The sequence below is a fragment of the Phalacrocorax aristotelis genome, chromosome W (genome assembly GCF_949628215.1).
Source record: "Phalacrocorax aristotelis chromosome W, bGulAri2.1, whole genome shotgun sequence".
Lineage (NCBI taxonomy): Eukaryota > Metazoa > Chordata > Aves > Suliformes > Phalacrocoracidae > Phalacrocorax > Phalacrocorax aristotelis.
In genome coordinates, this window is record NC_134310.1 from 8512296 (window position 1) to 8534271 (window position 21976).

The 21976-nt window shown below is 58.6% G+C and overlaps 2 protein-coding genes across 5 annotated transcripts in view; one reads left to right on the plus strand and one right to left on the minus strand.

Moving 5' to 3' along the window:
- The window catches only part of ONECUT3 (one cut homeobox 3), a 36960-nt gene extending 24513 nt beyond the window's left edge, over positions 1–12447 (minus strand). For 2 of the 3 annotated variants that reach the window (XM_075076907.1, XM_075076908.1), the window contains exon 1: positions 6449–7532. In XM_075076907.1, the coding sequence (XP_074933008.1) occupies positions 6449–7472 (1024 nt within the window). In that variant the 5' untranslated portion in view covers positions 7473–7532. Of the gene's footprint in view, positions 1–6448; positions 7533–11972 lie in introns of those variants that run through there. The other variant, XR_012657676.1, reaches the window with a different exon arrangement.
- MBD3 (methyl-CpG binding domain protein 3) overlaps positions 12014–21976 on the plus strand; it is a 200540-nt gene continuing 190577 nt past the window's right edge. For both annotated transcript variants that reach the window (XM_075076910.1, XM_075076913.1), the window contains exon 1: positions 12014–12018. The gene's annotated coding sequence lies outside the window, so the exon portion shown is untranslated. The remainder of the gene's footprint in view (positions 12019–21976) is intronic.

Below are 21976 nucleotides of genomic sequence, written 5' to 3' on the forward strand. Positions count from 1 at the left end.
CCCAGCATCGCTTTTGGCTGCAGATGGGTGGGCTGGAGGAGAAAATTTTTGGCTCCAACTTCCCTTTTTCACCAGTTTTCAGAGCCAGGGGCTGACCCCAGACCCACTGTGGGTGGAGGGCGACGGCCAAGAGCGCATCCCAGGTGGATGGGACACATCCTGTGCTGATCAAAGCATGGGGCAGCCTCAGCTCCATGCTGAGCTGTAGGATTTGTGCTCCTCGGGGCAGCTCAGCTCTGAAAAGGAGCTAGGGCAGAGCCGTGCGGGTGCGGTGGGTAGGGCAGATCGAAGCTGCCTAATGTCTCCCTCAGTATTGGGGTGCCAGGCTCCCCCAGCCCTTCTGAGAAACCTCAGGGAATCAGTTGGCAAGGGAGAAACTTCCCCTGCAGCTGGGGAAAAGTTGGGTGCTGGGGCTGGGAGGTGACGGGTCCGGCTTCCACCGCACCCAGGGAGGCAGTGATTCCTACTGGAAACACAGCCCGTCCTAAGGCACAGCACCCCAGGGTCCTGAGTGGGAGGACAGTTTGGGTCTTCAAATCCCAGGCACAGAACCACAGACCCTTCTGAGCCAGGCTCTGGTGGGGTTTATTTTTTTAAATTTTTCCTCTTTTTTTTTTTTTTTTAATTGGTGGTGCATGTTGGCCATCACCGCCCTGCCATGAGCCCTGCGAAGGCTTCGCCTGTGGAGCCCCGTGTGCCCGGGATGTCTGGGTCCTCTACACCCCGGCGATGCCAGAGGGGTGCTGGGGGGAGGCAAGGTGCCCTGCCCAGGGCATGGTGGGGTGTTCCCAGGGCACGAAACAGGTGCCCGGGCCCTGTCTCTGGTCTTCCTCTGCCTTTCACCATTCCTCCCCTTCCTCCGCTTTGGCAGACCCCACGTTCATCCCCACTTTTGGCATTTGCTCGATGGCACCGAGGAAGCTGGGCAGGACCCCCTGCGAGGGGAGTGCAGGCAGAGCCTCCCCCCGCGGCCCCTCCTGGGACTTGGCTGCCCTCTCACAGAGGTGCAGGCTGCCTGGCCCTGCAACCGCATCTGAGCAGAATGAGAAAATATTGGATTTGCTTTCTGGAGGACTAAGGAAAAAAAAAAAAAATCCAATATTCTGTCTGCAATCCCAGACTCTGTGCCTGGTTATGGCAGGAAAATGCTGTAATCTCCCCTTTCCCCACCAGCTGGGGAAGAAGGACCAATTTTCTTTTAATATTCTTATTTTCTTTCCTGGTTTAAGCCCCATCGTTTTGCAGGCAGCTCTGCAATCTCTTTGTTGACCAGGGCTTAAACCTGCTCTCCCGGCTCCCCCGACCCCAGGAAGTCGCCTTGCACACCTTCCCAGCAGCTCCCAGGCAGCAGCAATGAGATTCTAATAGATGTATTTTCAAATTAGTTCTGGGCCTTTCAAGACTTATCAGTTAAATGAGGTTTTTCAAATTGATTCAAAGGTCACTCTGAGAGTTTTCTCTTCTCTGTTATCTCTCCCTTATGGTTTCAGTGGTGATTGACAGGATGGAGAGAAAAAAAAATATATCACCCCGGTGTTGGACACCCAGAAAAAGGGGAAAAAAACCCGACAAAACCCCTGCCCAAACCATGCGCTCCAACCTGGGGAGGCGGCAGGAAAGGCCCCGCGTTGGTCACCGGGTGCCTGCTCTGCCATGGGGCTGGGGGGTCCCCCCGGGATGGCAATGAGCCCTGGGAGGGGGGGATTGGGGAAGCGGGACACCACAGACATGCATGGGGTGTTCCTGGAGCTGCCACCCCGCAGGGAGGGGACGTTAGTTCCTCCTGGGGTGGGGGGGACGGGGGGCCCCGATTTAATATTTAACCGACGGGAGGTTTATTGGCCCCTTCGGTGGTGCAGATTAGGAGCGAACGGGGAAACAGCCGGGGGCGGAGCGAGGCGGCCCCGCCGCGCTGATAAGGGCGCCGTGCGGGGCGCAGTGTGGGGTGGTGATGCGGGACCGTGCGGGGCGCGGTGCGGGTTGGCGATGCGGGGCCGTGCGGGGCTCGGCGCCGTGCGGGGTTAAGCGGTGCGGGGTGCGGTGCCGGCGGTGGCTGCCCCGCGCTGGCGGAAGAAGTTGCCTGTTATTAACGTGCTTAAAAAAAGAAAAAAAACCCAAACCCAATAATAAAAAAAAATTAAGAAAAATTTAAGGAAAAAACAATTTTTTTTCCCCAACGGGGAAAAGGGGTTCCTCGCCTCTCTCGTTTTCTTTCTCCGTTTTCCCGCGGGGGCGACTCTCCGCGCGGGGGGAGGTGCCGCCCGCAGCCCCAAACTCTCGTTTTCCCCACTTTACGACGGGGAAAGGCTCGGCTCCCGCTCGCATAGACACCGCCTCGGCCACGAAAGCAGCGAAACCGGCCGCGATTGCCCGCCGGAGCCGCCCGCAGCGCCGAGCCGCAGCCGCGGCGGGGAGGGCCCCGTCCTCGGGCCGAAGTCGTTTGAAAGAGGCTGAAATTGAGAAAAAAACTCGTGAAAAAAAATTATATACACTTCCCGTGGTCTTACGCTGCGCGATCTCGTCCCTGATTTCTCCTCCCTGGTAATTCTGTGCCTTAGTTCGCAGGATTAATTACCGGCATTAATTATTGGCGTTGCCAGAGCTCTGGGGTATTTGCCTTGGCCCGGTGCGGCGATCGTGCTCGCAGTTTTGGGGTGAGTTTGGTGATTGGTTTTTCATTTTGATTTTGAATAACGGCTGTTCGTGGTGCGGTGGAGATTTGCTCGGAGGAGAAAGCCCGGGGAGGAGAGGGAAAAAGAAAAGAAAAGAAAAGAAAAGAAAAGAAAAGAAAAGAAAAGAAAAGAAAAGAAAAGAAAAGAAAAGAAAAGAAAAGAAAAGAAAAGAAAAGAAAAGAAAAGAAAAGAAAAGAAGAAAAGAAAAGAGAAAAGAAAAGAAAAGAAAGAAAAGAAAAGAAGCAAGAAAGGAGGAAAGGAAAGGAAAGGAAAGGCGAAAAGAAAATAAAACACGAAAAGAAAATAAAACAAGAAAATAAATAAAACACACACAAAAAAAAAACACGACAAGAAAATAAATAAAACACAACAAGAAAACGAAAACAAAAAAGAGGAGAACGAAAACCGGGGGGGGGGCGGGGGGGGCTAAAGGGAAAAGAAAGAGAACGACGGGCGGGGAAAGGGGCAAGAAAATGCCGAAGAAGACGGAACGGCCGGGTCTCAGGGGGTGCAGCTTGGCACACACCCCCCCGGTTCCCCCCGGCCCCCGCGCCCCGAGAAGCGCTTTGGGGCAGAACCAGCCGACCCCGGCAGCCGCGGAGCCCACGCGGGGACCGCGCTGCCGCCGGGGGCGCGGGCAGCGACCAGGTCGCGGCGGGGCCGGCTCCTCCGGCCGGGCTTAACACCCACCCGCGGCTCAAAGGCTTCACGCAAGGAGGGGGAGGAATTTCCCGCAGAGACACGCGTCTCGGGGAAAAACACAGGAGGACAGAGCAGCCTCGTTCGGGCTGAGGATGAAGGGACGCGGGGAGCCACCGTGTCGCGAAAGGGACACAACGACGTTGTCACCTTCCGAGTAATAAACACGAGCGAATTTCCTAGCCCTGAGTGTCGGAATAAATCAGTGGCGGGAGGGGGTTTCCACCAGCTGGGGGTCCGGCAGGATGCGAGCGCACCCACAGACACGCGTGGTGGGAGGGCACCCACCGCCCTCCGCGGACACGCGGGGATGGGCGCGCAGGGACGCACCCCTTTCCCACGTCACCCCACGAGAACGAAGCCGATGCCTTTTTCGCCCCCGCTCCGGGCATCGAGGGAGTGGGATGGCGGGTGAGGGAATCGCGGGTGGGAACTCAGAGTCCGGCTCCGCCGCACAGGGACCCCCCCAAAGGTGCGGCGGTGGGAGCTCCCCACTACCCACGGGTCCTCGCACACCTCGGGGGGGGGTGTCACGAAGTTTGTAGAGCTTGTAGACCTCGGGGGGGGGGAGGGGGGGTGCTGCGTCCGTGACAGCGAGTCACGGAGATGGATGGCCTCGAGGGGCCGGGCCGGGCACCGCCAGCTGCTACCCAGATGTTTCCCCGTGGGATCCCCCTATTTTGCTGAGCCCACGGGGGGAGCCCGGGTCCCGGCTGAATAATTAATGGTTCATCTGCGGACGAGGCGGCGGGGTGGGGGGGAGGAACTGGAGTGGAAAAAGGAGAAAAGCAGCAATTGCCATTTATAGGGGCCCGGCGTGTTTATTGATCCGCGATTTACTGACTCGGGCTAATCCATCAGATAGACTCAGGCAGCCGGGCGGGACCGGGACCGAGACCAGGACCAGGCCCAGGACAGGGGACCAGCCCTCGCCCCGGGCATGCCCTCTGTTTAACAATATTTTTGCTTTAATTTTTTTCCTGCTTTCACTGAGAGGGAAAAAAGCCGATCGCTCCCCAGGGAGAAAGGGGACCCTTCCCTGCTTGCCGGAGGGGGGAGTTGCAGCCGTCCGGCCCGCCCCCCCGCCCTCCTCCAGTTTCCCAGCTGGGGCGGCCGGGGAAGGACGAGCGGGCTCGGCCGGTGGCCCCGAGTGGATCGGGTCACGGGGGGGATTGGCCTGCACCGATCGGGGAGGCCGGGCACGGACCCCCCCCCAGGGCGACCCCCTCCCATATAACCCACCTCTCCAGGCAGCCGGGCCGGGGGCTGAGCCCGAGTGGCTTAAACTGCCCCACGGACGGGCTCGGGTGGACGAAACGGCGGGAGGAGCGAAACGAAAGCGGGGCCGAGCGGGGCGGCAGCGGGGCCGGGGGCCGGGAACAAGCGGCCGGGCCGGGAGAGGCCGCGGGGAGGGCGGGGAACACCCCCCTCCTAGAAAGGGCTGGGGCCGCTCGGGGCCCGGTCCCGCGTGGGGACCCGGGGTTCGAGGCAGGCGGATTCATGGCGGGGTGGTTGATTTGGTGGTGGGTTGTGTTTTTTTTTCTTTTTTTTTTCCTTGTCTTCGCAGAAAGCAAAAAATTCCCCTCTGTCCCCAGGAAATCGGGGAGGGGGTGTGTGTGTGTGTGGTTTAATTTCCATCATAACGCCTCCAAGGCGCTCCTGGACCGAGAAAAACTCGGCGCTGGGGAATAAAAACCATTTTTGGGGAGAATAAACCTCTCCCGAGGCGGCGGGAGGAGCGGGGCGATGGCTGCGGGGCCAGAGCCCGAGCCTGGCCGGCGGGCAGGGACCAACCCCGCCTCGGTCCCAGCTTTATCCTCATCATCGTAGTTATTATTTCAATTCTTGGCGACTCGAAACCCAACCACCCGCCGCTCAATTAGCCCGAACAACGGGGGCATTAAACGGCCGATCGCGGCAGTGTTTAAATCTTTATTTACCAGAACCTTGTAAAGCTGGGAACAATTTGCATTCTATTAACTGCTTTTCAATAGGGCATCGACTGGAACTAAAAGATGCCACTACCCTGCCCTAATTAAAGAGCAACTGAATTACACTAAATACATATGAACGCTGCTCTCCTCCATAAATAACGGTGGGCTCCTCGCCGCGCGGGGCCTCTGCCCGCCCCACGGGGAGCTCGGCTTTCTTTAAAACAAACAAATAATAATAATAAAAAACCCAATACACGCGCGTTTTTTACCCCACGGTCATCCCGTTTCAGCCCATCGGAGCTCCCCGGGGGAGGAAGGGCTGGAGCGGCTCCGGGGGCCGGGGGGTGCCAGGGGGGTGGCGGGGGGTGCGGGGCACCCAGAGCCGGGCCTTTCCCCAGCGGAGGACCCCCCGACACCCACCCCCCCACTCCCCCCCGCAGCCACAGCGCGGTCGTGGAGAGAACACCCGATTTTTTCCAGCAAAGCCCCGGCCCGAGGCCGGACCGGCCCCACCGGGGGCGGCGGCGGCGGGGAACGGGGACTGCGCTCCGCACCCGCGGTGCTGCGGGACAGCAGCCGGTGTGTGTGTGTGTGTCCCGGTGGGAACCGGGGGTACGGCGGCGGGGGCTCTCCGCGGCACCCGGTGCCCCGGAGGGAGCGGAGGGCGGCCCCGTCGTTGCCCGCCTTCCCCCGGCCCGGTTCCCGGCGGGGCTGGCCCAGAGCCCTTCTCCGGTACCGAGCGCCGGTGCCCAACGGACGGCGAAGGAGCTCCACGAACGGCCGCGGCTCCAGCCCGCACCCACGGGCGGCGGGGAGCGTGGGCCGGGGCCTGCCGGCGGCTCTCGGGCATCCGCCCGAGGGAACAAGGGGCCGGTTCGGCGGGCGGGAATCACCGGTGGGGAGGCGGGGGGCTACCCCGACCCGGGGACCCCTCGTTTCCCCCTGGCAGGAGCAGGCCCGGGGAGGGGGAATTCGCCTTAAATATAATTTCCTTCCCTTTCTTCTAAAGGCTTCAAACCCAGGTCAGGAAGAGCCGGCCCCGCCATGGCTCCCCGCGAGCGAGGGGGTCCCCGCGCGTGTTTGCGGGCGGCCGTGCACGGTCGGGCGGCCGTGCGTGGCAGCAAACCCGCGCCGTGCCCCTACCTGCCAGCCTGAGCGCCGACATCCTCTGAAATTCCGGCTCTTGCAACCATTTCCACATCCTCCGGAAAGTCTCCCGGCCCGACTTGAGCTTACTCCAGGGCTTGGGGTTCCGCAGCAGGTCCGAAAGGGTCCCCTGGGAACGGCACAAGATCCTCTGCGCGAAGATCGCTTGCGGGATGCTGTAACGCTTCAGCTCGGCCGTGATCCTCTGAGCCACCTCCTTGGTGTTGATCTCCTCCACCTGCCCAGAACCACCGCCTTGGGATCCGGTGGCCGAGGCCTGGCGTTCCCGTTCGCCCAGGAGGGAAGCGCCGGGCTGGGCGTGCGGGTGCCCGTGCGGGTGCATCCCGTTGAGCGGCGGCATCATGGCCGAGCTGGGAGCCGCCAAACCCCGCGCCAGGTGCTCCTCGCCCCGGGACAGCATCGCGGCGTGCGAATCGAAGCCGTTGGGCGACAACATCTTCTCGTTGGGCAAGTGGCCCCCGGGGGCGTAGGGGGCCAGCGGCTGCTGGGCGTTGTGCAGGCTGCCCAGCCCGTTGGGCAGCGGCGAGAGGGGCTGCCCCATGGCCGGCATGTCCTTGGGGTAGTGGCTGTAGAGGTTGCCCATGGAGGCCAGGCTCCGCTCGTCGCGCATGAGGGTGAAGCTACCGCTCACGTTACCGGCCAGGCGCTGGTGCGGGTGGTGGTGGTGGTGGTGCGGGTGGTGGAACTTCTCCGAGACGGTGGAGATGGGCGGCAGGTGCTGCAGAGGGGTCAGCGTGGTGTAGGTGCTGCTCAGGCTCATGCCGGAGGGTGACTCGCAGGACATGCTCATGGCGGGGTGCAGCGGGGCGGCCAGGCTGTGCTCGGTGCGGTAATCGCCCCCCTCCAGGATGGAGGCCATGCCCGAGACCATGGCGGGCCGGCCGTGCGGTACCAGGTTGCGGTGGGAGCCCTGCCGCCCGTGCGCCGGGCTCAGCAGCTCGGCGGGCTGCGAGTGCGGGACTCCGTGCAGGCTGCCCAGGTTCTCCATCGCTAGCTCCATGGTGGCCGCCGGGCTCTGCCGCTGCCTCGCCCGCTTGCTCGCTGCCTTCCTCCTCCCCCACCCCCCCCGCCTCCGCCGCCTCCTCCTCCTCTTCCTCCTCCTCCTCCTCCTCCACCGCCACCGCCACCGCCACCGCCGCCGCCCCCGCTGCCCGGATTAATTCAGACTCGGGGGATCGATCTCCCGCGCTCCGCGGTCAGGCCAGCATGATGCGCCGCTCCCGCCCGCCCCAGCCCGCCTCGGTGCGCTGCGGTGGGGAACACGGTGCGGGGCTGTGCGTGCGCTCGGGGCGGCTGCGGCGCCCCTCGGCCGCCGGCTCCCGGCAGCCTCGTTCTGGGCCGCGGCGTGACGTCAGCGCCGCCCCGCCCCCCCGCCGAACCGAGCCGCACCACCCCCCCCAACCTCTCCCGGTGCGGGGGGGGGCGGACACAGGTGCGGGGTGGGGGGGCGCGGAGCGCAGCCGGCGGCGCCCGGTACACGGCGGAACCGCACCGCGCCCGCACCCCCAGCCCCGCCGGGGTGACCCCCCCCACGCATGGCCACCCCCCGCACCGGAGTGACCCCCGCACCGGCGTGACCCTCCCCGTACCGGCTGCCCTCCCCCACCCCGCCCGGAGTGATAACCCCCGCACCCGGCGCTGCACCACTGTGCCCACCTGCTCCCCCGCACATCTGGCTGACCCCCTCCTCCCCTGCACACATCTGGCTGCCCCCACCCCTGGATGCGCCTGTCCCCAGCGCCCCCCGCCCCGTCCCCCCGCTGCCCTCCCGCCCCGTCCCCCCCCAAGGGCCTAGCTGCCCTCATCTACCCCCACCGCGCCTGTCCCCGTTCCTGGGCAGTGGAGGCTACCGGGAGGTGGGGGGTTGCCTTGGCACGGGGTGACAGGGACACGCGTGGGGCGGCACATGGCGCTGCGCCCCGGGGCCCTGGGTAGCCGTGGGGAGGGGAACTGGGGAAAAGGGAAGAAAGAAAGAGAAAGGGAAAGGGAAAATGGAAATGGAAAATGGAAAGGGAGGAAGATGGGGTGAAGAGACGACTTGAGCCGGGTTTAGGCCACCGGCCGGGCTGGACTCGGTGTCCTTCCCACGCACGTTTCCAGCAGCCCCGGCCCCGCTGCCCCGAGCCGAGGGGCGGCGGGCGGTTCCCGCCATGCCCAGGGCTCCGGGCCGGGACGTGCGGGTTCCGCCAGCTTTATTGAACATACCGAGAAAATAAAAGATAAAATCCCTAGTTTTCCGTGGGTGGGCCCCGCCGGTCCCGCGGGGGCTGCTTTGTCCCCGGTCACTGCCGGGCTCCCTCGGCCGAGGGTCGCCCGGGCGGCCCGGGAGCTCCGGCGTGGGGCAGCAGCGGGGGGTGTGTGTGTGGTGTGTGTCGTGCGTCCCGGTTCCCCGCGGGACGGGAGCCACGGCCCCGCTCAGGGCCGAGCCGCCAGCCGGCCTCGCAGCGAGAAATTCAGCAAAAACTAACATCCCTTCCGAACTCAGTGCCTTTTAACCCCCCCCCTTCCCACCCATCCCAACCCATCCATCCCACCCCATCCCATCCCATCCCCTCCCATCCCACCGCCGCCAAGACACTTAAAAGCTCAATGTAATAAAAGACAGCCCCGCGAGCTGGCGGGACGCGGGCGCAGGGCGGTCACCCGTGGGCAGGGGATGACCCGGGGGGAGCTGGGGGGTCCCCCCTCACCGCCTGCCCCCCCTCACGGGCCCGGCCCGGCCCGGCTGGGATGTGGGAGGAATCTGGCCCGCCCGGGCCGTGTCCCGCTCCCAGCTCCCCCCCTCGCCCGGGGGGACCGTGAGCAGGACCCCGAAACCGCGTCCCGGGGGCTCTGGCGTGGGGCGCAGAGTGCCCGGTACCCAGGTGGGCGGCGGGGGGGCTTCCAGGCAGGGAACGGGACACGGAGCCAGGCCGGGGTGGGCGGGGGGGGCCCAGAGCCGGGCAGGGGTGGGCAGAGGGGGCCCGGAGCCGGGCAGCACCAGAGGATGCTGGGGGCACCAGAGGATGCTGGGGGTGGGGGGATGTCGAGGTGCGCAGCGAGGAGGAGGTGGGCAACAACCCAGGGATGAAATAGCCGCGTCTGGAAGGGTTTCATCGAGTGTAATAATGGCGATAGTGCATCGACCGCCCATTGATAGATCCATCCCCGCAGCTGCCCCGCGCTCCCGCTGTCCCGCACAGCGTCCCCGGGCCCGGCTCACCGCACACTCCCCCCCGCACGGCACCGCCGCCCCCCCCCCCGGGGCAGGCGCTGGACTCTGCCCTCGGCCGAGCTTTGCACCGAGCAAACAACAAAAAAGAAAGAGACTTTTTAGTAATTAGTGCGACATAATTGAGTAATGCGGCCGCCCCGCGCCCCCCGCCCGCTCCCCCCACACCCCCCGATCGATGCAATATCATTAGGCGAGAGGCACCGAGACACGCGGGGGCGGGGGCGAGAGCGGGAGCTCCCCGGGACGAGCCGCTGCGGGATGCGGGAGCCCGGCTGGGTTGACGGCCCCAGCCCCGGGGAAGCCTCTCGGAGCGCCCAGAGGCTCCGGTGGTGGGCCGGGGCGCGGCGCAGGGGAGAGGCCCGGTCTTCATTCGCCAGCTGGATGTTATTGATCCCTTCCCTCGCCTCCTCTTTTCTTCCCGAGCTCCCTATTTAATTCCCATCCCTCTGCTCCTCCGCAGCCTCCCGAGCAGTGCCGGGGCGCAGAGGGGTAAGTGCGGAGGGGGACGGCGGGCCCAGGGTAGCCCCCCCACCCCCGGCCCGGCCCTCCCCGCAGCCCCGGGAGCGACCGGCGGGACGAGCGGGGACAGAGCCGGGCGGACCCAGTAACCCCCCACCCCCCCCAAATTCCACCCCCCCCAACCCTCCTGCCCTCGCAAAGCCCCGCTCAGTCCCCCCGGCCGCCCCCCGCTGACCCCTCCCGGAATGGAACGGGGCTCTCAGGGCTTCCCGCATCGGTGAGGCAGTCCCGCAACCGGCCGGCCCGGCGGGGCGGGGGCGGGCAGCCACGCAGCCCGCAGCGGGGGGTGTGGGTAAGAAGGTGTGCGGGGGCAGGACACGCACTGCTTCCCGCACCCCCGTCTGCCGGGGCCGCTTTGCGCTCCCACCGATTTTATTTTGATTTATTCCCCCCCTCTCCCGCCCCGGGAACAGCTCGAAAGCCCAAAGCACACGGCCAGGAACCCACACACACCACACGGGCGGTATTTCCTGCAGCCGGCGAGCCGGGACCGGGCCGGGCATAAACTGTTCGGTTTCACCGGGCAGGGAAGGGGAAGGAGCCGGGGCTGCGGCTTCCGCGCACCCCGCCATAGCGCTGCCCCTGTGGGAGCCCAAGTTCCTTAAAGTTTTTTAAGGCTTCAAAATAACAGCACCGTCGCCTGGCAGGTGAATTATTTAGTGCCTATAGATTCCTTGCAAACCCTTTCATTTCGGTTCCAAATCTTCCCCAGCCCAGCCTTTGCCTATGGATGTCTCGATTTTACAACAATCAAGCGGGAGGCAAAGAGCGTGGCAATTTCTGCTAATCGATTTTCCATACAATGGGCCCCAGATGATGTTTTAAAATGTGAGAAACTAAAATGTGTTGGTTTAAATAAGACTTTTGCAATCAATAGCTTTTAAAAAAAGAGACTTTGATACCGGTTCTTGAAGGGGATTCAAAACGCTTTCGCTTCCAAAACAAAACAAGGCAGGAAAAAACAGCGACGCCGGAAAAGTTCCTCCCGGATTTGGGTTTATTAAAGCGGGATTTGGGGATACCCGCTTTGGGGGGGACGCAGCGGCGGCACCGAAGCCCCGATCCCAGCCGGTCCCGTTGCGCGCCCCCGCCGCGGGGCTCCGCGCTGCTCCGTGGGGCTCCGCGCACCCCGGGGGAGGGGGGGGGCGGCGGGGCTGCCCCAGCCCCGCACCTCCCGCTCCCCCCCCCAGCCTCTCCCGCGTTTTGGGGTGCGCTTTGCCCTTTCCCGGGTCCCCCCGGTGCCCCGCGGGGGTCGTGGCGCTTCGGGCAGGAATCCTCCGGCCGGGAAAAACCCCGGCCCTTTCCCCACCAACCTTTTCCTCTGCTAAAAACCTTGCGACCCCCGCCCCCCCCTTCCGCCGCTCTGAGCCCTCGGCGGCTTTTTTTTTTTTTAATTTAAAGACATTTTTAGCTGCAAGATCAGGCCCTTTCCCCGCCGCTCCCGGCTTCTTTTCCTTTCCCTTTTGCGGGATATAATAGATATATATTTTTTTAATTTTCCCATTGGTGAAAAATGTCCCTCTCCCCGCAGAATCGGCCCCGGAGGCGTTTAGGGAGAGGGACACCCCGGGGCACCCGCCGGGGGCTGCCCCCCCCGCCCGGCTCTGCCGCTCGCCTTCCCCCGGGCGCGGTAGGTCGGGCCGGGGCCGGGCTGGGAGCGGGGAAAAAGCGGCAGCAACGGGGGGAAATCAAGCGTTGGGGGTGCGGGGAGGGGCGGGAAGGAAAACAGACCCCTCCACGGTCTTTCCGGAGACTTTTCTCGTTTACCTCGAAACTTTGGGCCGCCCTGAAACTCGGTGCCCGGGAGCGGCGGGGAACGGCGGGGAGCGGGGCCGGGGCGGGGTTTCCTATCCATTTTCGCCCCGGAGGGGGGCAGTTTGAGGACGGGTTGTTGGTCTTTTCGATGTAACCCCTGCAGGTTTCCACCGAACGAAGCGGCCCCGCCGAGCTCCGGCTCAGCCCGGGCCGGGACCGTGCGGCCCCGAGGCTCCGCACCCACCCGCGACCAGGGGCCGGGCCGGGCGCCCCCCGCTGCCCCCAGCTCCGGGAGCACCAATGGGGGCCTCCGGGAGCCTCTTTCATTCGCAATTTGTTTTCAAAATTTCCTGGCGAAGCAGCCCTGAACTTTACACCCTGACAGCGGAGCGGGGAGGGCTCGGCCCCGCCGGGGCTTGCGGGGGAAAAGCGGTGAAAATCGCTGAGATTTCGCTCAGCTCCGAGGTGGGATATACATAATTTCCCCCCCTCCCGTTTCCCCCCCTCCCTCCCGTCCCCTCTCCGTCTTTCCGCGGTCGGGCCCGGCCGTCCCCGAGCCGGGGTGCGGGGGGATTTATAAACTACAACGTGAGTCATGCAACGAGTTTGTGGGTGCTCGGCGGGGAGGGGGGGCCTGTCCCCCAGACCCCCGAAACGCCCGTCGCTCCCTTCTCCCCCCGCATCTACCCTCTTCCACTTTTCGCTCCTTATTCATTTCGGGGACCCCCCAAGCCCGAGTCTCTGAGCACCCCAAAGGCTCCCCGGGGGCTCCCCCGGGGGGGTCGGGGGAGGAGCCGGTGCCGGTGAGTTGTGAAACAGCGGGGAAACGAGACGAACCGGGCTCTTCCCGCCGCTGCAGCCGCGTTCCTGCATCACGCCCTGCCCCGCGAGCACGCGAAGTCAATAGGGTTATTTTATACGTAATATTTATATAAGGCTCTATGCATAGGAAGAGACCCTATACATGTTTTTATATATGTGCTATATATATTTTCCCTGTTTCTCTGTGTTTCCCGCAGGTATTTTCCTGTCGCCGCAAGGCTCCTTCTGCCGGCTCGGGAAGCGTCTCTGCTTTTTTGAAAAGATCCCGATTTGGGAGATTTTGCTGCGGGGAGCCGGCGCGTCCTGCGGGGAGATGCGGGGGAGGCAGCGGTGGGACAGGGGCAAGGATGAGGTAGGGATGGGGGTGAGGGAAAATGCGACATGAGGCAGGGAAGGGGACAAGGCAGGGACAGTACAAAGATGAGGCTGTGATGGGGACAAGGCAGGGGTAGAAATAGGTAGGGATGGAAATAGGTAGGGATGAGGATGAAGCAGGGATGAAGACAAAGCAGGGAAGGGGACAGGCAGGGGCAAGGATGAGGGTGAGGATGAGGCAGGGATGGGGACAAGGCAGGGGCGGGGATGAGGTAGAGCAGGTACTGAGGCAGGGCCGGGGGATGAAGCAGGGACGAGGCAGGGACCTGCCAGACACAGCAGCTGCCCCAGGCTCAGCGGGGACGGGCAGCGGGTCCCCGCAGGATGGGGCACCCAGGCCTGTCCCTCGCCCACCCCGGCTTGCTTGTGTGATGCTGGGCTTGGCATTAAAATAATCTAAAGTGGCTCATATCCACACAGGGCTGTTACACACAGACACCTGGACACAGACACACAGACACACACGGAGACTCGGACACACAGACACCTGCAGACACACAGACACACACACAGAGACCACTGGCTGGCCGTAGCCAATACTCAACGCACAGACCTGTCCAAGGGAAACATGTGCATCACTGCCCCCCAAACCCACCCCTTCCCCCCAAACTCACTGCTGCCCCGGGCATAGAGCCACCCCCGTGGCAGAGGCCACCCCGGGAGCCAGCCCAGCTGGGGCACAAGGCGGTGGCGGTGGCACCCCTTTCCCCGTGCCCTCCTCTCTCCCGCAGCAGTAATTGCTGCTGTATTTATCCAAACTAGGAGGGGGTGGCAGAGAGAGACTTCGAAGAGTAATTTTCCAGGAATTCTCCCTGGTGTAATTGTCTTGATAATAAATCCAGACGCTTAGCCTGTGTATGAATTGCTTTTTACCATTTTCATTTATTATTGAACACAGTGGGGAGAAGGGGAAACGCAACAGGGCTCTTTCTCGTGAAAGAGAAGGGGCGAAGGGGCCGAGGAGCTGATTTCTCTGTAGATCCGGGAAACCTGGATGTGTTCATCATCTTGCTCTCTTTTTTTTTTTTTCCTCCCCTCAATATTTAGCCCATTTCCCCACCCTCCCCCACTTTTTTTTTGGGGGTATTGAAAACTAATTAAATAACCTGTTAGATAACACGTTAAATTAAGATCCACTCTTGGATTTAATGATGTCTCCTGAAGAATTGACAGAAATGTGAAGACAGGCTGTCAATAGATTCCTTCCCCTGGTAACACTGTATAAATGTGATTAAAACAGATCTCAAAGAAGGGTGTCCTGACACAGTGCCCACATAGGGATGGAGCCCGGGGGTCTCTGGAGACAAATGTCTCTTGAAGTGGGTGCTGAGTGAGTGGGGAGATGGGTGGCAGGACAACACTGCTCCTCCCTAGGGTGACCTGTGGTGGGTCAGGGATGAGAAACCACCCTGAGACGTGATTTAGGCTGGAGCAAGACCCTGGCAAAGGCTCGTGCCTCTGGGGAAGGAGGAAGCATCCCTGGGCCAGTGTCCCCAGCCGCCCCCATGCTGTAGCACCGAGCAATACTGGCCAGACATGCTCCTTCATCCCCAGCTCTTGGAGTGGTCCAGGGCAGCCTCATGCTATGCAGGTGGATGCAAAGCTGAGCCTTCGCTTTGTCCTGGCTCCAGCAATGCAAACAGTGGCTGGTACGGTGAGCATACACTCATCGCTTTCTGCTTAAGCTCTCAGGTAAAGGTTACCTTAGCATCCAGGCTGAAAAAAATCAATGGCTGATACAGCATGAGACTCGGAAAGACAACATATATCTATCACTTAGGGATTCGATGGGCTTAGCATAGTCTTGTCAACAAATGATTGTTTAAACAGAATATCTCAACTGTTTATGGCACCCTTAATCCATACATCTAAGCACCTCTGTAACATGTCATCAGCACGGATTGCTCTGTAGAAACCTCTGTTGTTAGGTCCGGAGCTGCAGAACACTTAAGCATGTGCTTAAGTCTCTTAGACTTCAAATTAATCATGTACTTAAGTGTTTTGCTCGACTAGGCCAGGCCTAAGAACAGGGAAATACCTGTCATTACGTTAATGGATGAAGTTTTTGTTTCCTGCCCTTCATTTATGTAGCATATAAAGGGCATATGCACACACGTGTGCTCCGGACACTGAGTCTTCTGGCTGATTTATCCAGCTGGTGCACAAACAGACCCTGTTTCACCCAGCCATGGAGATTATTTCATAGCTCTTCCTCTTCCCCTGGGTGCTGGAGTCCCTGATGTGGCATTTCAGGGAGGCTTTGGGCCAGTGGAGCCGATGGTGGTGGGTGAAAACCCCCCAGGGTTTGTGAGATAAATGACATGGAGGGAAAGAGGAGTGGAGCAGATGGAGGGAGCTGAAAAAAAAGATGCAGAAAAGAGTGAAGAGCAAAAAGAGGCTGGAAAAGCATTGCAGACCTGGAGCAACAGCTACAATGTCCACAGGGACCTAAGCAGGAAAAGGGAGGGAGGCTGATGCCAGCTCCAACCAGCCTGGAGACCTTCTGGTGGAGACCTGTAGCCCCCACGCAGCCCCAGCACAGCAAAGGCAATATAGAACCACAGGGACCAGCTGCCTGAGCAGGCGCTGGCTGGTACCCAGTGTCCCCCTCATCCCTACACGGGTGGCTTGACCACAACCTGGGGAGCAAACCTCAATGTTATCATCCCCTTCATGTGTCCATCGCCTGCTCAGGCTGGCTCTGAGGTCTCTGGGGAGGGGGAGATCTCTTGCTGTGGGCTCTGCTCTCAACACTGGTCTCATGTTAATAATACAACAAATTTAAGTGTGTTGGGAAGGGCCAGCTTCTGCTTCCTCCCCCAAATAATTGCAGCTTCAAAGCAAATTTGAAAAGAGGCTTTCAGGTGTTTGGGGCTTGCAAGGGGCCAGGGGCTTATGGAAACACCGGACCCACAGAACAAAAAATGCAGCGAGAAAGAAGAGAGAGCGAAAGAAATAAAAGGGCATTAAAGCACGTATCAATATTTCTCCTCAAAATGTAGCATGCTTTTTCTTTTCTGAAAAATTAATAACCTCACTTTGTCAATGGACTCTCTCTCCCTCCCGCCTCCCCTCCCTCCCGCTCGCCTCCCTTCCTCTTCCTCCCTCTCCTTGGCTGCATAAGATGTTCAATGGAAAGCAAGCAGAGAATAAAAAAAAGCCAGTTAATCCTCAGCAATTCCAGACTTGAGCTTTTTTAACGGCCTCTCAGGGTTCATCTCCCAGCCACACAACCTCTGCAGAGAAGGGGAGCCCTCCCTGCCGGGTGCTGGCCGCCTCCTGGCTCTGGTTCAGTCATGCATCTTCAGGCAGTGCAACGCTGCGTTTAGGCAAAGTGCATGGCCAGAATTCCCCAGGAGGGTGTCCCTGCGCAACCTCAGGGCAGTCCGAAGGAGGTAGCTGGAAGAGATGGGGTAATTGCCGACAGGATTTGGGGGCTTGGCCTGTGTGCTCTGATGAGACTCAGCCAGATGCCTGCAAGGGCCAAGTGCCCAGGTGTGTGAGATGCTGAATCTGATGTTTGCATTTGATCTCCACCTTAAAGCCAAGCAGTTAGATAAATGATGCACCCCCGAGCGGTCTTGCTGGAGGGGACTGGGGTAAGTCCTTCCTGAGGTGCTACCTCCTCCTCTTCCTGCTGAACCCCTGCCCCAACCTCAAACCCAGTGGCAGGTGCCTGAGCCCAGGGAGACCCTCAGAACCTGCCCCATGAAACCTGGCCTGGCTGGAGGCAGCGCCTGGAGCCCTTGTGGGGCCTTCCTTAGGGCTCCCCGAGCAGCCAACAGAGATGCTGGCAAGGATCCCTATTTACCAGCACTTGTGCATGTGCTTAACTTCAGCCGGTTATGAAATGCCCCCGCTGCCAGCGTGGTGCCCGGGAGGCTGGGGCAGGGATGGCCGCAGTCCTGCCCACTGTGGGGACACCACGAGGGGCTTGAGCTGGGGCTCCAACCCACTCCCTATCGCTCCGGCATCCAGTGGCTCTTGTTTGGAGGCTAGTGGACCCAGAGATCCAAGGAGAGCAGGGGAGCTGGTTGGGAGAGCAGGGGAGCAGCCGCCCTGCCAAGATGCTGTGGCTCAGGATCAAACTCAAAGGTTTCTGTGGTGGTGAAGACCTGGAATATTTTCCCAAGATGCTGCTCAGCTCTTGGGGCCAGTGGAGAGCTTGTCAAATATTGAGCAGGCATGTCAATGTTGCAAGCTCTAAGTGAAAGCAAAAATCAGTTAATGGTCTTCCAGAGCCGTTGTCTTGGCATGGGGAGTCCTCACAGAACCTGGGGCAGATGATTTGTGAGGGGTTGATGCGTTGCTTCGTAAAGTGGACATTCAGCACCCATTAACATGTGTATAAAACAAAATATCTGAAAAATCCCAGTGGGAAGAGGAAAGCACTGCCCCATTCAAGGAAGCGGTGCTATTCATCAGAGCCCATAAGTACCCGCTTAAACCCCCCTGGGAATTTGGAGGAGAATTTTGGGACTCGACAGAAGATGGGTTCCTCCTTCTGTGAGAATTTATGTGAATTTTACTTTCTTCAAGTAGGAAAAAAAGCAAGAAATTGAAAAAAAAAAATTAAAGCCATTAGAGGCATTGTCAATCAAAGGAGGTGGTTTTGACAAGCTTTAAAGTTGTACCTAAATTTAAGTTTGGGCCGTTTTTCAAATTTCCTTTTAGTGTAAATTAATCATGATTTTAAAACAAAAATAAAATCACGCAGGCCTGGAAGAGGAAAATTATTCTTTTGGAAAATGTTGAAATGGGGCAATTTGATGACTCCCACTCTTTTCATGTGGCCAATGAAATGTTTAAAAAGGGAGATTTAATGAAACAGCTGGTTTCTTTGGGAAAAGCATTTGATTTGATGAAGCAGCATTTTTCTGATTTTCAAAACTTTTGGAGTATCCTTGATCTCCACTCAATGGGGAAGGGCTCTAGATGCTCCCAGGCATGGAGCCCTACGCTGATTCTCAAGCTGTCGTTCCTCTCCTCCAAGGTTTGTGTCCCGCCTTCCTCCAGGTGGAAAATTAGAGTAGGGCAAGAAAATTCAAGGAGGGAACTGCAGAGGAGGAGAAAATTGTAGCGCAGAGTCAGGACGACTCTTTATGGCAAAGGACTTGGCTCCTTTCACCACCCTGTGGTAGGGTGGGGCTCACAGCCGAAATCCAGCCCTACCTGGATGCCTGTGCGTAAACCCTGAATGAGAGATCATAACCCTGCCATGGGCTGAGTTATGTTCAGCTCTTCCATCTGAGATGAAACTATTGGGATTTTTAATTTACAGTAAGATAATAATATATCTTTAAAGATAATAATATATCTTTAAAATAGGATAATAACATACGTGTCCTCCGATGCTTTGTCCTTTGGCTGAAGGATGCAAGGCCCAATAAGGGTTTATCAACCTGCACACAGCATCTGGCGGGGCCAGATCAAAGTCCCATCCGTTGGTGAGCCGTGGTCTACTCAGATGCCGTGCAGGTACTCATTGACTTACCTTTCCATCAGGAATGGCTTAGTGATCTTCTCCAATGCAGGTTGACCCTGAACTGTTAAGACAGAGAGCTCCAGAGTTGTGTGTTGAACCCAAAAATTAAGCAAGAGGTGACCCAAAGAACACCTGACCTGGCGATCATATGGAGACACAAGTGTGGGGGACCTTGAGATGAAGTGGGGTCAAGCAGGCGGTGCCGAGGGGTGAGGGTTGGGATCAGAGGTTCATCTTTGCTGAGCAACCCTCAGTCTCATGTTTTATGTTTGGGAAGCATTTTTGCATGTGAATTACCTCTTGTGGTTGCTAATAAAGGTGGGTGGCTTTGATGACCCTGGAGAAATGTGGCTTTTCCCCGCTTTTCAGGGAGCTGATCTGCACTTGTGGAAATGAGGCCACTTTACAAGGGAAAGCATCTGCTTGTGAGCACTTGTGCTCTAGTATTAACCCCTCTGTCCTTTGGCGCGTGAAGATAATCACAAAATAAGGACTGTAAAGCTCTTGTACAAAGACTTTGGGATCTAGACATGACATCCTCTAGGGACCGTAGCAAAAGGCATCATTCGAAGATTCACACACACACACACGAGATGCATGTATCTGCAGTGGGATGGATTGAGAGCAGGATCAATATCTGTACAGTAAATACTCTGCAGCACCTGGGAAACAACCACCCCACCCCAGTCTTCATCTGATGGAAGAGAAGAAAAGCCTGGGCACCACTTCTAGGACGAGCCGTTGGAGACTGCAAAGGCGATGCCGTTGGGGAGGCCATGGGAGTGAGAGCTCAGAGGCTTTTGTGGCAGTGAGATTTGCCTAATGAACGGCTATTTGGAGAGGAGGGATGGACCTTGTCTACACACAAAATTGCAAGCCAAAATTGGTCTTGCGTAGACACTCTTAAATAATTTTAAAGCAGTTTGGTATTGGTTTGTATAATTCGATTCCTTTACCAAAGCGAAGTGAAATCGATGCAAATGGGGTTTACATTGATTTCAGTACATCCGCACAAAGGTTTTGCCCCAGTTTAATGAAATCAGTTTAAAAACACACCTTTAGCTAAATTGGCATAACTTTGTGCCCGGCCAAGGTGAGAGAGGGAGGGAGAAGGGAAGAAGGCAGCGTGATCTACCCTAAAAAGAGGCGCAGAAGAAGTGTTTATGAAGTACATGTGCAGGCAGCGAAGCCCCTGTTTGAGCAGGCTGCAGTGGCGCAAAGTGATAAGGAATGGGTCAATATAGTTTTCTCAAAGATTTTTTTTAAAGGAAGGTTAAATGTGAGGTGATATCGATTTCCCTTTTCTCCCTGTCCCTCCTCTCACCACCCCTAGCCCCTTCCCCCCCTCCCTGCCCTTTCCCCACCTCCCTGCGGCCCAGAGCCATCCTTGGAGGAGGAATTGCAGCCCAAAGTGGCCAAGTGACCAGGGAGGACCACGGCGCCCGGCCGCGGCGCTGACCAATGGCCGCCCAAAGGAGCCCCCGTTGCTTAGCAACCCACTGCAGAGAGAGAGGCAGAGAGCGCAAAAAGATGGATTTTCAGATTGCAGCAGCCAAGCAGATCAATTCTGCAACATGGGCTACAGTGGCCAAGCGGAATCTCTCTTGCTCCCAGCAGGTATTGATCCAGCCATGCTATAGGCATTGAATGAGCTCTAATAAGTCCTGAGTAAACAGGAACAAGGACTTAAGTGATAGCCCAGCAGTCAAACATCAACTCCCTTTGTCGTCGTCTTCCTCCTCTTCTTCTTCTTTTTTTTTTTTAATTGCTGAAGGGTTTGCAAGAAATGGACAATAAAGTTTATTAATAGAAAAATAAAGACTCAGAATATCACTTCGTTCGCAGCCTGGGAGGGTTTGGAGAGGAAAAACCCCTGCCTCAAAAATCCAGGTTGGCTTTGCAGAGTGGTGACTCATGGAAACATGTGGTGAACGTGGCTCCCAGCTTTCCTGAGCTTCCCTGGGCATGTCCAAGACTCAGTGACAAAGTCCTTCAAAATGAGTTTTGCCAGGGATGGGCTCATGAGGGAGTGCAGGTGTTCAGAGCTGCCCATTTGAAGCAGATGTGGAGGTGGGCACATTCAGGAATCTGGGGTCAGGTGATGAGTCCCCTCCAGATCTCCAGGCTTTGGAAGGGGAAGTTAAAACTCCCTGCAGGGAAACAAAACCCGGGAAGGGGATGGAAGCAGCAAAATTCCCCCTTTTTAGATGCCAGAGCAGGCAGCAAAGCTGGGTCTGAATGCTGCAGAGCCTGAAGGACATGCCCAGAGCTGCAGGATGCTCAGGAAGAGGAAGGGAGCAGACTTGGCCTTGGTTATGAGAGAGGCCTTGTTTGCTGCAAGATGCCAAGGCTGAGAGCAGAACTAGGCAAGGCAAAATCTGGTCTGATTCAGGACTCTAATGTCAAAGAAAGGGACACAGCGCAGCTTTTGGGGGGACATGACCAAGCTTGAAGGACCTGCTTTTGTGGGAACTGTGTGGCTGAGACCAAGGAAGAGCCCAAATATGCTCAGCTGATGATGACTTGACTTGGTGGGTTCCAGACGCTCAGCTGGGGCCAGGCTTGTGCAAAACCCTCCATTGCTTGGTGTTTTCCAGCTGCCCTTTACTAGGGGACTTCAGCGACCAGCGCACTGCAGGTCAGGAGCCTGGAAAACAAACACCCCATGGCCATATCAAAACCCTCTGCATTGCCCCTGTTCCTGTCCCTGCCCCGTTCCTGTCCCTGCCCCTGTCCCCTCTCCACCCCTCTGTGCGTGGCTGCTTCACTCCCACTCCATCTCACACCTCCTCCTGCAGCACCTCCATCCCCTCTTCCTCACCTCCTTCCCCAGCCTTCACCTCCCTGCAGTGAGGAGCCCCATGGGCTCAGGGCCCTCCAGCTATTGCTCCCTGTGTCTCAGCTTTACCTATTCTCTCCTAAATTCCTAAATGTCCTAAATTTCTACCTCCAGCTCTGTGCACAGTGAATCCTCAGCCACTGCCATCACCCAACTGAATAATTGCTGTGGTCAGTGTGGTTAAATTGCCGTCAGGAAGGACAAGGCTCCCCTCCAAAGGGCTGGATGCTGCTCTCCGTTGCATCGCCGGCAATTCCCAATTAAATAACTGGAGCTGCTCCAGATTTATGCCCAAGTAACCAAGATCACAGGCCAGGTCTGCCTCCAGTGATTACGGGACTGGGGAAGTGAGAGCTCTTTGCTTGCACTCTGAGCTCTCTCAACCCACATTTCAGCAGCCTTTGTCATAACAGGGCTGATGATTAATTGATCTGATATTAAGGTGGCTGGCTCTCACGCTCACCCGAGCTCCCTGCTGCAGTTTAACACCAGTTA